Source organism: Propithecus coquereli, unplaced genomic scaffold, assembly GCF_000956105.1.
Source record: "Propithecus coquereli isolate 6110/MARCELLA unplaced genomic scaffold, Pcoq_1.0 Scaffold156, whole genome shotgun sequence".
In the NCBI taxonomy this organism is placed as follows: domain Eukaryota; kingdom Metazoa; phylum Chordata; class Mammalia; order Primates; family Indriidae; genus Propithecus; species Propithecus coquereli.
The window spans coordinates 5,246,985-5,263,724 of record NW_012140080.1 but is presented as its reverse complement, the minus strand read 5'-3'; the positions used below and the strand labels follow the sequence as shown (position 1 = coordinate 5,263,724).

General features: G+C 46.2%; 1 protein-coding gene across 1 annotated transcript; it reads left to right on the top strand.

Annotated features, from left to right (window-relative positions):
- Positions 1-12,885: 12,885 nt before the first annotated feature.
- TRIL (TLR4 interactor with leucine-rich repeats) lies at positions 12,886-15,982 on the top strand. The gene has a single exon (XM_012640686.1). It carries the CDS (start codon positions 12,901-12,903, stop codon positions 15,337-15,339), a length of 2,439 nt encoding a protein of 812 aa, XP_012496140.1. The 5' UTR covers positions 12,886-12,900; the 3' UTR covers positions 15,340-15,982.
- The last annotated feature ends 758 nt before the right edge of the window (positions 15,983-16,740 follow it).

Below are 16,740 nucleotides of genomic sequence, written 5' to 3'. Positions count from 1 at the left end.
CTTCTTAAAGAGTTTGTTGAGGACTGCATTTTTAAAAAATTGACAGTATAACTTACATTATACCATAAAAAGGATGCAAAATATTAGATATTCAGTTATGAGTTTTGACCATTGTACACATGTGTGTGATTACTACCCCAGTCAATCTACAGAACATTGCCATCAATCTAGAAAGTTTCTGTCCAACCAATTCTCACCATTCCAAGAGGCAACCACCATTCTGATTTCTATCGCTATAGATTAGCATTGTCTGTTTTAGAACTTCATATAAACGGGATCATACAGAAAGTGCTTTTTTGTGTCTGGCTCTGTTACTCAGCATAATTATTGCGGGATTCATCTATATTATTACATATATCAGTATATAATTCCTTTTTATTGCTGCGTGACATTCCCTTGTATACCACAATTTATTTATCCACTTAACTGCTGATGGACGTATGGGCTGTTTCCAGTTTGGAACTGTTAAAAATAAGGCTACTATGAATATTCTTCTTAAAGTCTTTTACTTTTCAACACATTTTCATTTCTCTCAGGTAAATACCTAGAGGTAATATTTCCATGCTATGAGACAGATGGAAATTTAACTTTTGAAAGAAACTGAAAAACAGTTCCCCAAATGTCTGTATCTTTTTATGCTCCCACTAGCAATGTACAATCATTCTAGTTGCTCCACACTCTCACCTTTGTGTTGTCAGTATTTTCTATTTTAAGATCCCATTTTTTTAATGCACCCATTTGTGTTATGAGACTAAGACCTTGAGTAACAGTTTAGCATGCTGGTTAAGAATTTGAGTTCTTGGAGAATAATCTAGAAATATAAAGAAAATTACAAATAGCCCTTTGACCCAGAAATCCCACTTCTAGAAATATACCAACATTTATATTGGCTCAAGTACAAGTTGATAAATGTGCAAGTTTATTTGATGCAGCATTGTTTGCAATAATAACAGATTACAAGGGATGCAAGTGTCTAGCAACAGGGAACTGATTGAACAAGCTATAATACGTCCACACCATGGAGTTCTAAAGAGAGAATGAGAAAAGTCTGTATGTGCTGATATGGCAAGATCTCCAGAATATACCATTAAGTGAAGAAGGAGGAAGGGGAGGAGGGGGAAGAGAGGAAGAGGTAGAAGAGGAAGAGGTAGAAGAGGAGGAGGAGAAGGAGGAAGAAACAGCAGCAACAGCAAGAAGTATATGTACAAAGAGGGGAGGAGTTAAAATAAGGCCATATACCTATCTATACACATTTATATATACAAAATCCTCACTATACTGGACATACACATAAGAAACTAATAAAAATGGTTGTATGTAGAAGGAGGAGAAGACAGCATAGAAGTAGCAGGGGTTAAAAAAAAGGCATCTCTGTGAATATTTTTTCACATAGTTTTGATACTGAATTATATAACTTAATTATGTAAAAATTATAACTAAAAATATCCTAGAATTGAAAAACAAACTAAACATGTATCAAATTGGTAACATGATCACACAGAAAAATTGTGGAAAGCAACGCACAGAATTTGTGAAAAGCTGTGAGCTCATAATATATGCAAAAAGAGATAGCTAGAAAGAAATCAGTTGTTACCACTGAGGATATTAATGAATTCCTCTCCGAAGGAATTAAAGGAAGAAGCATTTATCCTGCTTCTCTAGTACAAAATGTTTTCAGGGTAATAAATGGATCTCGTTGATTAGGGAAAGCTCTTATTTACCAAGGAAAGGCAGCTAATAAATGTAAAAGAACTGATAGCATTAAAAGTCACTGTTTTGCAGTTTCTAATGAATATTAATTCAGGCAAGAACTGTTAAATGGATTTGACCATTATGTGAATGGTTGAGGAGAAACCTCCCATCTATGGTAGTAAAAGTAACTCCACACAAAACACTTTCTGGTCACAAAGGGAATAACCACACTCTGTCCAGCAAGTTGTTCTGATTTCTAGCACCATAGATCAGCATTATCTGTCTTAGAACTTCATGAATCATACAGAATGGGCTCAGATAATCTGAGCTTCGGTAATGGCAGACACTAGATGGCATGCGTCTGCTTACGTGTCAAATACAGAACAGTGCCCAAGAGGAATCCTAGACTAAATATAGTAACACGAATCAACCAAGCTTTTAGATCTAACTCTTCCAGGGAACAAAGGAACAAGCTAAGCTGGACAACATGAAGAAGCAATCAAACCTTGTGCAGGAAAATTAGTAGATGAAAAAAAAGACTGTTTTAGATTTTAAAATACCTAAGCAATATATACAAACCAGATAAAATGCATGATTCTAACCTAAATCCTGATTTGGACAAGCCAGCTTTGGGGGGACATTTGGGGAATAAATAGGGTAATTTGAATATGATCTGGGGATTCGACGCAATGAAAAGTTATTAACAGGGAAAGAGAAATAGTAAAAGAAAACAGGCAGTTTACAAAATTATGATCTCATTTTAGTTAAAAAACCAGATATATGTGTATAATAAAAGGATATGGAAATATATATAACTGTTATAATTGCTGGTTAGTGGATACATTAGTTTTCTATTATTGCCATAACAGATTTCCAAAAACTTGGTGGCTTGTAACAATACAGATTTATTATCTCATAGTCCTGTTGGTCAAAAGTCAGACGTGCTACTCGCTGAGGTAAAGTTCAGGTGCTGGCAGAGCTGCATCCCTTTCTGCAGGCTTGACGGGAGAATCCATTTCCTTGCCTTTTCCAGCTTCTAGAGGCTGCCTGCACGTCCTGGTCCGGGGCCCCTCCTCCATCTTCCAAGCCAACAATGGGTGGCCAAGTCTTTCTCACATTACGTCACTCTGAACTTCTCTTCTACCTCCCTCTTCCACTTCTAAGGATCCTTGTGATTACACTGGGCCCACTCAACACTCTAGGATCATCTTCCTGTTTTAAGGTCAACTGATTACCCACCTTAATTCCATCAGCAACCTTAATTCCTCTCTGCCACATAATCTAACGTATTAATAGGTTCTGGGGTTAGGACGTTGAAGGGCTAACATCCAGCTTACCACAGTGGGAATATGCTGTTTTATAATCCCATTATTGCTCATCTGTATTTTTCTCACTTTCTACAATGCACATACACTGCTTCTATAATAACAAAAGGCTTATCTTCATTTAAAAATAAATATGATGGGCCGGGCGCGGTGGCTCACGCCTGTAATCCTAGCACTCCGGGAGGCCGAGGCAGGCGGATTGTTTGAGCTCAGGAGTTCGAGACCAGCCTGAGCAAGAGCAAGACCCTGTCTCTACTAAAAATAGAAAGAAATTAATCGGACAACTAAAAATATATAGAAAAAAGATTAACGGGGCATGGTGGCGCATGCCTGTAGTCCCAGCTACTCGGGAGGCTGAGGCAACAGGATCGCTTGAGCCCAGGAGTTTGAGGTTGCTGTGAGCTAGGCTGATGCCATGGCACTCACTCTAGCCCGGGCAAAAAGAGTGAGACTCTGTCTCAAAAAAATAAATAAATAAAATAAATAAATATGATGATGGGTGAGAAAATAATACAAAAAGTGGTAATATTGTGGAGATCACGAATACACACCCATTAGAAGAAATGAAGAAAACACTGACCTAATTAAATGTGTGGATAGGTATTGGCAGCTTGGCAAATTTCCACAGAAAGAATCATATTTTAAAATGCTACAGTTCAAACAATGTATGTGAAAGGGCAGATGATTTATTCTGGAAAATATTAAGTATCAAAAAGTGACTCTAGCAATGATGAAAACACCGTGGTCAAAGATTCATATAAAAAGTATGCATAAGAATTTTCATAAAATATAAGTTCAAGTCCAAGCCCCATCACTTATTAGCTGTGCAACCTTGTGCCAGTTATTTAACCTCTCTTTGCTTCAGTTGCATTATCCAAGAGATGTGACTAATAATAACGCTACTTTCCTCGTGGGGTTGTTGGGAGATTAAATGCTTTAATACTTGTAGAGGGCTTAGAACTATGCCTGGCACACGATCAACACTCTGTAAATGCTCGTCATTAATAGTTATTATTCTGGCAGGTGTTTGTAGCCACCTGTCTCAGACAGAAAACCACCCTGGAATTTTAGTTAAGCTGGTACTTACAAGCTATAACCTCAGGGGATAATGAGAGTCACATACTGATTATCAATGGGGTTCTTACACCCAAGGATACTAGAGTAATTAGTCTGAGGGTGTCACTATTGAAATTCTTTCCAAATGGCTAGGTTCCCAGGAAACACCTCTTCAGTACTAGCATGGTGGCTAAATAATACTTTGGAAGAGTCAACAGTTATTTAGCCCAGAGTCTCTGACATGCTAGATGTTGCTTCAACTATAGGGTTCTAACACCTGTATCCTGGTGGAAAGAAAAATCTAATACTAAATAATTCGCTAGTATGACAGGTTGGGGACAAAGCAAAGAAGATTTCCAGGACGGTGAGAAACTAGAGACAACTTCAGTAAATATTATCCTGCTCATTGTGGATTAATATTAAACTAGCTGGATACCATGAGTTGTTGAATCAGTCAAGCACAACATGGAAAGGCACCTTCCATTGTAGAGCGTGCAGATTTTAAATAAAACACCATATTTAAAGAACTATATCATGAACTAATTCCAATGAACTGAATAATGTTCTGCTGAAGAAATACAATTGATTCTTTACTGTTTAAAGCTAGAAGGGATCTTCAAGAGCATTTAATCCAGTGTTTCTCAAACTAGGTCAACAGTACTCCCTCCTCTCCCTCCCCTACTTTTTTCTTTGTTTTCTGCAGGATTTCTCAAAGGAATGAGAATGTGCTATTGTGCACTGTGAATCCCCAAGACTGAGACATGATATTGAGGGTCAGCCTGACCACAGAACCCCCTTTTTCTTCGTATGTAATCTTTTCATATCTCAATGGCCACAACAGATGACAAGAACCCTCTGGGCAAACACTGATGTATCGTCATGGACATCACTCTACGGAGTAAGAAACGAATGTCCAGCATAGTCGAATGATTTGCACTGTGAACTCAGTGACTTCAGAGCTGGCCCAGAACACAGGCCCGCCTGGGCAGCTGTGCTGAGAGAGGCTGTGTTGAAGACTGTGTGCTCTGGGGCCAGGTGGCCTGGAGAAGAGCAATGAAACCTCGAAAGACGGAAACAGAACCTACAAGGAAATGTGGGTGGAAGAGCTAGTTACCTGGGAATGTGGCTTCCTCCTCCTTGTTTTTTGCTTAACCTCGCATTTATTAAAGACCTACAATTTCAGAAAAGACCATGTGTTGGGTGTTACAGAGGACACCAAAAAGCTATGCAAAAGGCTTGACCCTGCCCTCAAGAGCCTCAGATTTTCATGGAGAGGACAAGCATGAGGTTGGGAGGTTAGCAATAGTCCTATTTTCATACCACTTTTCATGTTCTAAGCACACTCACATACATTTTCCAAAACTCTTACATTGGGCAAGTATAATTCTTCCCTTTTTATAGATGAGAGAAAGAACAACTGATCAGAAAGATTGTGATGTGGCTTAAGGGCAGAAACAGTAAGTGGACGCCATCTTCCTATCACCCCATACATGCCACGCGGGTAGTTGATGACATCTGCGAATGCTGTTAGGGTATGTACACTGCATATAGTAAATTGTCTGCCTCTCCAAGGTTATTTCTATTACCAAGATTGATTTTTTTAAAAAAGTTTCTAAGAAAGATCGTTTGTAACAAAGGAGGAAGGACATGGCAGGGCAATGGACAAAGCAAGAGCTGATATGGATGGCATCACATATTTTTTTATCAAAGATTTTTAACTACAAAAACAAATGTTCCATGTAGAAAATTTTGATTGCAGAGAGAAAAAGAATCAAGAAAAATATCTGCACTCTCATCAACAAAAAGCAGTGTTCAGCAAACCCCTACCTCCCAAATTTCTGAGGCTACACACATTATAAATTGTGAGCATTTACATTAAGCTTTTGAAAATTCTTCAGTTCCGAATATCTAAGTGGTAACTTTTTCTTTTTCAATCTACAACATATTATAGCAGACAATGAAAAAGATGCTAAGAGCATTCATGTTTGAGCTTTCTCAGTTATACTTTGGAAATGAAGTAGGGCTGAATGGGGGGCTGGGGGAGTGTCCAAATGGATCTATTAGCATTCTACCAACAGAAATATTTGATCCTGCCCACCACAAGGGCTCCAGTGCTGTGACTGGAGCCTTTGATCTTGTGTCCCACTCCGGCATATGGTGTTACTAAGCATAATCAAAGTGCAGATCTTCATAGAAAATTACAGAGACTCTGAAAAGGGGATGGTTGCTTCCTTCCTCTAATTTCCTTTCCTGCCATGTTCCTGGTCTTAAGTAAAAAAAGATTTGGCTTTTTGATGAAATCTGAAAACACTTTTAGGGTATTTCCACTGTATATGGTCAATTATTTAACTGTCCAAGATTATTTCCATTACTGAGATTGACAAAATGTTTCTTGCCGGAATAGAGTCACAGTTTTTGGCAGCATGGGTACAAAACTGCCTCCCTTATTTCGGCTCTCTACAGTGGCATTAGAATAAGGAGACATCAGCAGCTCTGGTGGGTGGGGGCAAGACATATGCACGTCCAGGTTTTGATAATCTTACAAAATTTAGAGGATGAGATGCTAATAAGCCTTTAAGTCAATACTCTTCAAAAGAAGTAGAGGTGACCCCCTACAAATATTTTTAAGCCATTAATTATTGACACTTCAGATCAAGTTTAAGAAAAATAGTAAATTTTAAGAATTTCCTTCAAATGCATCTATCTGCCAGCGCACTGAAGAGCACTGGAGACAATTTCTAAGTTGAAAACAAAACTCGTGTTTTGTCAAAGTTGATCATCTTCACCATTTCATCAATGCTCTACTGTTAAGTTTGAGTGATTGTGATGAACATGGGACCAGAGAAACAGGCTCCAGGCAGTTTTCCATTTGAAGCACTTGGACCCAGGAAGGCTCTGTATGTTGTTTCTCATGGTTACTGATTATTGTGCCCATGTTTTACATAAATTGTTTGCAATAATGTCGTTATTGAGAAAAAAAAAAAGATATATCTAAAGCACCATTCAGAAAGTTTAATGAAGTACAGGCAAGTCTACTTGCAGCTGTGGGCACTGGCGCAGCCGGGCTGCTGTCCTCCCTGACGGGTCAGTGCCCAAACCTGATTGGCAGATGCCCTTACTGTATCATCAGTTGTTAAATATTTTGAATATCACCCTCGTTAGTCATACGTATAAGCATATATCAATGGGTAGCCTACAGAGGTCCGTCTATAAGAAACTGAGGTCAGAAGCCAGCAGTTTAGATTGTGGCCTGCACTCTGCCATTACAGTGCCAGATCATTCCAGAAGTTAGCTAACCCCTCTTGTTCTTAGCATCCTCTTCTCCCAATTAGGGATATGAATACTCCTCACCTAATTCCCTCATGAGATTTAGATTTAATATCAAAACCAAATACTAGATATGAAAATCTTTTAATTCCAAACAAATACATAGTATTTGTACCTCATTTAGAAAATGTCAAAAAGTAGAATGAAAACAATTATTTATTTTCTCCCCATCTAAAGACAACAACTTTTAACATTTTTATTTTGTTTCTTTTATTTATTTATGAAAGCTTGGACAATTCAACCACAGTTGCTGAGTCCCACATACATGAAATAAAACAAGGCTCTTGCCCTTCCAGTTTGGTGGGCATATAAATGGCTAAATGTTATTAGTGTAGCATGTACAAATACAAATAAAAGAATAGTATAAAGTTGTACCATAAAATATAATTACAGGTCTAGTTCCTAGAGATGACAAATATCTTAGTACTTCAGAATAAGAGATATTTTTATACCTAGAGCATTTCCTTAGGCTACTGACTCAATTCCATTCTAGGGGAAGACAACATTATATTACTGCTGTAAAATTTCAGTTACATATAAACAAACTCCATACTGTAACCATAAACAGCATGTGGATTTGCCTTATTTCCTAAGTCATTATGCTCAGTCAACATCTGCCTTTCCTTTTCGGCTTGCCAGAGGGCCTTACAGCTCACTGTAATTCCTGTAGATACACAATTTGTTTATACATGTTGGTTTCAAATAATCAGGCTTCTTTGAACTGACGGATAAGGGTTTTCCTCAGACATAAAAATCCAGACTGCTGGAAGGATTCACTTTGTGAATGGCCTGAAACACATACAGTGTTCACTTTTCACAAAGGTTTATTAGTTCTTTATGATTTTCCTTTCAAAAGATAATTGCGATTACAGCACATCATGCTCACTGTCTTTATCTGTGATGGCACCATCCTCCTGCACGATGGTCTTACATACATTTATCTTCCCAGCCATGCAGGACTCTCTGAAGGCATGGGCCTGGTCTTCTTCTTCTTTCTACCCGCAGCCTCCTAGCAGAGGAGATACTGAAATGTCTCAATAAGCCCTTAAAACTTCCAGTCAGTGGTTCCAAAGCTTGGGTCCTCACTAGACAATACCTGGGGACATGCTAAATAAAGTCTCTAGGCTCTATTCTGAAGGATCCAAATCAGATTCTCTGGGGGTGGGCCTAGGATCCTGTATCTTTAAAAAGCTCCTCTGTAAAATAGGGATAATAATCATTTCTCGCAAGGTAGTTATGGAAATAAATGAGTTATTTTATGTAGAGTGCTTGGATCACTGCCTGGCCCTCAGTAAGCACTACATCAGTGCCAGTGATTGCTATATTTTCGTTGTTATTATAATATGATCAGCCAGTCATAAATAGGTGCTCTGAGGTATTACTGCCTATCAGTTTTCTCAAACTTGAGCATGTGTAAAAATCATCTAGTGAACTTACAAATGCAGATATCATGGCTCTGCTGCCCAGAGATTCTGGTTTAATAAGGCTGGTACCTAGCCAGGGACCTGCATTCCTGCATTTCTCAAAGGGGAAAAAGTGGAGAATTGGCAGATACCCTGTAAACCAGTGGTTATCTCATTCACGTTCCTGATCCCCAAGGAAAAGAAACTTGTCTCTTAGGCTGGGGCTGAGATGCAGCTCATTTAGACAGAGAAAGACAGCTTCAGGGGTCATGTGATAATATGCCGAGGGACCACAGGGGACTCTCCCGTTTCCTACTTCATCTGTGTCAGGGGCCATACTGCGTGTCTGCGGTTGGCTCGCACGAGGTGAGGAAACAGCTGCCATCCCTGCAGGCTGCCCTGAGTCAGCTCCAGGATGTTGCTCCAACAGGGCTTGGCCTCCTCTGCCACCCGACCTCCATGCAGCGGGGAGCCCAGCCAGAGCTCTCCTCTCCCTAACCTACCCTGCACCAGGACAGTGCCTGGATCAACTCCTGCCAGCTCCGGGAGCTGCTGAAGACATAGCCTGGAATCCTTCATGCTTCTGTAGCTGCGGTTCAAGGGAACGACAGGTCGCTTGGGAAGACACAGGTATACAACCCTGGCAAGCCCAAGAGGATTCCATGCCTGTGCAAGAACATCTGAGAATCCTTACACCGCATATATGTCATGGAACCAGCCCAAATTCGTTTGTGCTTCTGACCTCTGAAACTACCCCCCAGAGCAGGTGAGACTTAAAGTGCGAGCTTTCCAAAAGTAAAATGATGAAGCTCTTGTTTCTCTTATGAACTGCATTCCTTCCTGGATTCCCAGTTGTGATTACGTAAATTATACCTTCAAGTGTAATCAATACTTGAATCTCCTGGAAACTGATCAAGGCTGAATCCTCCATTAACAAAGACATTATATAGTTAAGAGATGGTCATTTAAATAGAGACAATTGTGTCTTCGCTTTTACTAAAAAGCATTGCTTTTTATAGAAAATTAGGCATAGCCTATGTTACAATAAAGTAGAGTTTACATTTCTAAAAAATGCTTTCCTTCAAACTCCTGCAATTTTTCTCCTTGTTCTTTCTAAATCAAAGCCCATGTACTTTCTTCCCTCCCAAAATGCTACATATGGGCAGGCCTGTCTCCAACATTTGAGGTTGGAGTGTGAAAGGAGGTCCCACAGCTCCCCTTCCAAGTTCTGGCTCCTATGTTACCAGGGGTCTCTCAGGGCCTCCCAGTGGAAACCTGAGCTCACATCTCCAGATTCCTTTTGCACAGCTGCCCCCTGGTCTTCCCTTGCCCTAGGAGTTTATACACTTGTGGCATGATTGCCCCTGGGAGAACAGATAAGGAAAAGGCTTATACAGACTTGGGCAGTTTAGGCAAGGAATTCCAGGGTCCAAGAAGCCCTGCATAAGAAGGGGAGGTGTGGGCTGTAGATGAGCACACCCCCTTGGAGGCCTAAGATCCTGCTGTTATGGGGAGAGGCACAGCCAGAGGAGGACTGGAACACAGCTCTCTAAAACACAAGGTCCAGGGTTGGGGCCCACATTGCCCGGGTTCAAGGATGGTGTATATCTATACAATGTCTATGTATGTATGATAAGTGAATAATACCTTGTTCTGGATATTCTATCCACATGTCTCACACATATCACTGTCACAGATTTCAAGGACATAAAAGGCCAGAGCTAGGTAGACAACATTTTCTTTGTATGGTACCTACTTTGTTTATTTAGGCAAAGATTCGTCTTGATGTCGCAGTGCAAATATGATTACATCAACTGCCTGCTGAAATCCTTAAAGGGCAATAAAGGAATATTTGTTTCAAGTCCTTGTACAAGCTAGGTTGTATGACACTGTTAAAGAATACAAGTAACAAGTCTCGCCCCAAAGATGCAGACAGAAGATCTGGAAGTTCCTAAATTCCTTCCTTGCAGGTGTCCCCAGGCTTCCTCTTCTCCAGTACCTGCTCATCTTCCTCTACAACACCACTCACCTGTCAAACTCAGCAGAGGCTTCCCCACTTCTTCTAGAAGCCTTCCCCACGCTCTCAGGGCCAGGCGCCCATCATGGGGACTCCCACAGTTCCATCCCTCAGCTCTTCTCTCCTGGTACTGCCATTGCACCTTGACCCATCTCCCTTTAAAGCCAAGGTCCCTGCTCACCCATGAAGTCTTCTCTGACTAGCCTGCCAACGATCTCGTTTTTGTGTAAATTCAGAACTTGCCTCTATCACTTGCCTATATTAATTGCTAAAAGAGGCAATTCCTCATTGCCAAACATTGACATTATTAAAAGTCATGTGTATCTTTATGGGTTTCTCATATCACTGCCCTTAATCATTATTTAACCTTTCAATGCACGGCCCTTCCCACTAGATTATCAGTCTCTTGAGGTGAGGATCTATACTTTTCCTTTAATTTTCCACACTGTTGCATAGAGTAGGTCCTGAAAAATTTCATTTTTCTGAACACCTTGGGTGGTCGGCGGGGGGGGGGGGGAGGAAGGGACCTTATTTTTATAATAGCAAAATGGTTTGCATAAACAAACAGTAATTAACAGCTATCCCTTGACCATTCTCATTCTCAGCAGGGGCTGCCCTCAAGGAGCCATTGATTAAATGCTCCATTCCCAGTTGATAATAAATGATAATACTTCCCCAGCTAACCCAGGCCTGGGCACTTTTGGCCCTAAAAACTATGAAGATCACTGCAAGCCCAGATATAAAGTGGGAGGGCCCTGCAGGAGGCAGTTACACGGGGTCTGTGAAGGTTATTTTTTATATATATAAACACACACACACACACACACACACACACACACACACACACACAAGTGCAGAGCCTACCCCAAGGGCTCTAAGACTAGAGCAGAATTAATGGGACTGAATCACCAAAATTTGATGAAGACACTTTCATGGTGGCAGAACCAGTTTTGAGATTTCTTCATGCTCTTGCCTCCAGCAGGATCAAGCAAATACTCAGTTCAGATACCTAAAAGGGGGCCGGTACAACTCAGCAACAGACAAAATGGGTTGACCTAGCTAGCCTCTTCTGACAGTAGCCCCCCGACAGCCAGGTTCTGCAGGCACCCTTATGCGCCCCCAAACTTCCTGTAGAATGCTGACAGACTGCGTGATGCCCAAACTTCCCGCAGGGTGGCACCTGGAAGAGCAAGTGACTTAAAATGAGTAAGGCGAGGCGCGCTCCCACTGCTCGGAAGTGGCTGGTATACTCGTCTAAAATAAAAAGGTCTCTGTCTGCAAATCCCGTTTGCTCGCCCGGTTATCCTCCCCCGCCCCCAGCCGTGCGAGTCCGACCATACAGCTGTTTTTAATCCCTACTTTTCTCACTTGGCTTCCCGGGCTCGGGCTGACCAGACGCGGAGCCACTTAGCGTTTCCTCCTCCCCCTGCCGGGGTCTGTCCTCCCTCCGCCGTCTCCTCTTTCTCCGCCTGCGTCCCCGGGGGCAGAGTGTGGGAAGAACGAATTTCCGCCTGGTTTGCTCCCTACTCGCCGACTTGGGTCCCTTCCGGACACAGCCCGCGCGCCCCCCGGGCTGTTCCACGGGGGCCGCGCTCCGGGTCCGGGACCCAGAGCGAGGAGGCGCCGGCTGCGGGGGGCGAGCCGCCGGGGCTTAGCAGCCAAGCCGCGCCCCGAGGAGCTCTTGGAAAGGCTCCCGCCTGCAGCTGGGGAATCCGCTCGGCGGGGAGAATCCGCGCCAGGGAATCCAGCTCTCCCGACTTCGCTGCAAACAAAAAGCGCCAGGTCTTGCTCCCTTCCTCCGCCCCCGACGCGCACCCAGAGAAACAGTTTTCTGCAGAAATGCAACAAGTAGCACCCGGGGCTCGCAGAGCGCCCTGCGCCGCCTGACTTGGCCGGGCGAAGCCCGCCTGCAGAGACCCGGACCAGCCACCGGACAAAGGGCGGAGGAGGGGCTGGACGGCGCAGAGAAGTCCGAAAGAGGCCATTTAGCGACTCTGGCCAGGCCAAGGGGAATGCAGAGGAGACACAGAGCCAGCAGGCCAAGAGGACGATCCGGCGGCAGCACGCAGGGTGGGCGGCGATGGAGGCTGCCCGCGCCGTGCGCTTCCTGCTCGTGGTGTGCGGCTGCCTCGCGCTCCCGCCGCGGGTCGAGCCCGTGTGCCCGGAGCGCTGCGACTGCCAGCACCCCCAGCACCTCCTGTGCACCAACAGGGGGCTCCGCGCCGTGCCCAAGACCAGCTCGCTGCCGAGCCCCCACGACGTGCTCACTTACAGCCTTGGCGGCAACTTCATAACCAACATCACGGCCTTCGACTTCCACCGCCTGGGGCAGCTCAGACGGCTGGACTTGCAGTACAACCAGATCCGCTATCTCCACCCCAAGACCTTCGAGAAACTCTCGCGCCTGGAGGAGCTCTACCTGGGGAACAACCTCCTGCAGGCGCTCGCCCCCGGCACGCTGGCCCCGCTACGCAAGCTGCGCATCCTCTATGCCAACGGGAACGAGATCGGCCGCCTAAGCCGCGGCTCCTTCGAGGGCCTGGAGAGTCTGGTCAAGCTGCGGCTGGACGGGAACGCCCTGGGGGCGCTGCCGGACGCAGGCTTCGCCCCCCTGGGCAACCTGCTCTATCTACACCTGGAATCCAACCGGATCCGCTTTCTGGGCAAGAACGCCTTCGCCCAACTGGGCAAGCTGCGCTTCCTCAACCTCTCTGCCAATGAGCTGCAGCCCTCCCTGCGCCACGCGGCCACCTTCGCACCGCTGCGCTCCCTCTCCACCCTCATCCTCTCCGCCAACAGCCTGCAACACCTCGGGCCGCGCGTCTTCCAGCACCTGCCACGCCTCGGCCTGCTCTCGCTCAGGGGCAACCAGCTCACACACCTCGCGCCCGAGGCCTTTTGGGGGTTGGAGGCCCTGCGCGAGCTGCGCCTGGAGGGCAACCGGCTGAGCCAGCTGCCCACGGCGCTGCTGGAGCCTCTGCAAAGCCTGGAGGCGCTGGACCTGAGCGGCAACGTGCTCTCCGCTCTGCACCCTGCCACCTTCGGCCACCTGGGCCGGTTGCGCGAGCTCAGCCTGCGCGACAACGCGCTCAGTGCCCTGTCTGGGGACATCTTCGCCGCCAGCCCAGCCCTTTACCGGCTGGATCTAGACGGCAACGGCTGGACCTGCGATTGCCGGCTGAGGGGCCTGAAGCGCTGGATGGGCGACTGGCACTCGCAGGGTCGGCTCCTCACTGTCTTCGTGCAGTGTCGCCATCCCCCGGCCCTGCGGGGCAAATACCTGGATTACCTGGATGACCAGCAGCTGCAGAACGGGTCCTGCGTGGATCCTCCGCCTTCAGCTTCCCCGACCGCCGAGGGCAGGCGGCGGCCCCTACCCGCTGCCGCCGGGTTGGAGATGACGCCCCCTGCAGATGGTCTCGCGGAGGAGCTGCCGCCTCAGCCTCAGTCCCAGCAGCGGGGCCGATTTCTAGCTGGGGCGGCCTGGGATGGGGCTGCCAGGGAGCTCGTGGGCAACCGGAGTGCCCTAAGGCTGAGCCGGTGGGGCCCAGGCCTCCAGCAGCCCGGCCCTTCCGTGGCTGCCGCCGCGGGCCTGGCTCCACATGCCCTGGACCTGCACGAGAAGCCCCGGCTGGGACGTCCGACGCGGGCCGATCCCGCCCACGTGGAGCCCACCCCAACGACAGCTCCCGGCTCTACGACATCGGCCCCCCGCGACCCCTGGCAGCGCGTGGCGAAGCAGCGCCTGGCCGCAGAGCAGCAGGAGAGTGCTGCGCAGTCCGACGGCGGGGTCGGTCTGCCGCCACTGGTGTCCGACCCTTGCGACTTCAACAAGTTCATCCTGTGCAACCTGACGGTGGAGGCGGTGGGCGCCGACAGCGCCTCGGTGCGCTGGGCCGTGCGTGAGCACCGCAGTCCCCGGCCACTGGGCGGCGCGCGCTTCCGCCTGCTCTTCGACCGCTTTGGCCAGCAGCCCAAGTTCCACCGCTTCGTCTACCTGCCCGAGCGCAGCGACTCGGCCACACTCCGCGAGCTGCGCGGGGACACCCCCTACCTGGTGTGCGTGGAGGGCGTGCTTGGGGGCCGGGTCTGCCCCGTGGCCCCCCGGGACCACTGCGCGGGGCTGGTCACCCTGCCGGAGGCCGGGAGCCGGGGCGGCGTCGACTACCAGCTGCTCATCTTGGCCCTGCTGACCGTCAACGCGCTACTGGTGCTCCTGGCCTTGGCGGCCTGGGCGTCCCGCTGGCTGCGGAGGAAGCTGCGGGCCAGGCGGAAGGGCGGGGCCCCGGTCCACGTTCGCCACATGTACTCCACCCGACGGCCCCTGCGCTCCATGGGCACCGGCGTGTCCGCCGACTTCTCGGGGTTCCAGTCGCACCGGCCGCGCGCCACCGTGTGCGCCCTCAGCGAGGCGGACCTCATTGAGTTCCCCTGCGACCGCTTCATGGACAGTGCGGGCGGCGGCGCGGGCGGCAGCTTGAGGCGGGAGGACCATCTCCTGCAGCGATTTGCTGACTAGGTCCAGGGCTGCCGGGCGAGTAGAGACCATCTCATTGGCCTTGAGGAGCCACCTCTCCGTGGGGCCCACCAACCCACCTCAGGGGAAGATCCTATTTTAGCAAACCTTCTCCTTCCTACCTTTTGTGAACTTGCCAGAGAGGCCAAAGGGGACAGAGGGCCAATTCAGGCACCATACCCCAATTTCCTATACTCACTGATGGCGTAAATGGGTAGTACTTGGTGGTCAGGGCAAAGGGGACACATGGGTGGTGGGGTGCCGAGGTCGCCTTCACATGAAGGCCTTGCATAGCTATGGGAATGGCTCTTGTAGCATTGCAGTGTAATAGCCTGGCCTCTTTGGAGTAGAAGAGCATGCTTGTGCCCCCAACGTGGCCAGAAAGAGATTTGGGTGCATGCTTTTTGTTTGCTCAGTGTCAAACAGAGGAGTTTTATTTCTATTTAAGGAAAAAGGAACTTATTACCATTACAAAGGAGGCTTGGCAACTGACTCCACTGGTCTGGTGGTCTCTGCCAAGAAGGGTGATGTAAACAGGTGGTAAAGTTTAACACACTTGCCAAGGAACTCATTTATGTTGGCTGATAGAGCATTCAGGATACCTTAAAGTTTAAATAATGAGACGCAATTTTTTTTTCAACAATGTGAAGAGCTGTGACATTTAACAAACTGACCAATAAACTCCACAGACTGTTTTAGTTGGACTCGGCCGTTCAGCTATTTGCCTTTTGATATTAACGGCGCAAGAACGTTTGGTGACTTTGAGGATAACTAAGATTACATACTTTCTCAGGAGGAGGCTGCATGCAAGACTTCTCTGTCAGGGTTGCTCCTGTGGCTTTTTAATTTTATTTTTTTTAAACCTATATATGGAAAAGGAAATTTCAATGCCAGATTTGATAAAAAGAATGTAATGTATATGTAACTGAAAACCCCCTAGGGAACTCCAGTGTTCCAGTTCACTTACCACATCTGTGACAGTGTGTTTAGATTGGAATAAATGTGATGTGGTACTTCTCGTGTTTTTATCAGTGACACACAGTTGACTGTGCCCTGATTCTCTTGAGTTGCAGCTAAGTGATAAAGGTAATTTCCTAGTAGGAAAACAAAAGGTGATTGTCAATCGTTAGTATAATGTTTGACCACATTAATGTCTTTCTTTGTAGGAAATAGTAGAGGGGAAGAAATTATGGAAAACAAATGTGAAAAATTGTGTTATCAGTGGGCATCTTTTTTTCCGCTAAAACTAGAAGATTGTTATGAGTACTTAAATTTCACTGTGAAATAATTATATATTTTGCAATTAATCCCTCCACAACCTAGTGTTTTTACTATGTTATTAAATCTTATCTTTTAGTTAATTTTTGGAGTATTTCTTTTAAATGTTTTTGTTTTAGATGTAGG

Bases quoted from the DNA above. Each gene is read 5' to 3' on its own strand.
- TRIL (XM_012640686.1), top strand. From the start codon at position 12,901: ATGGAGGCTGCCCGCGCCGTGCGCTTCCTGCTCGTGGTGTGCGGCTGC.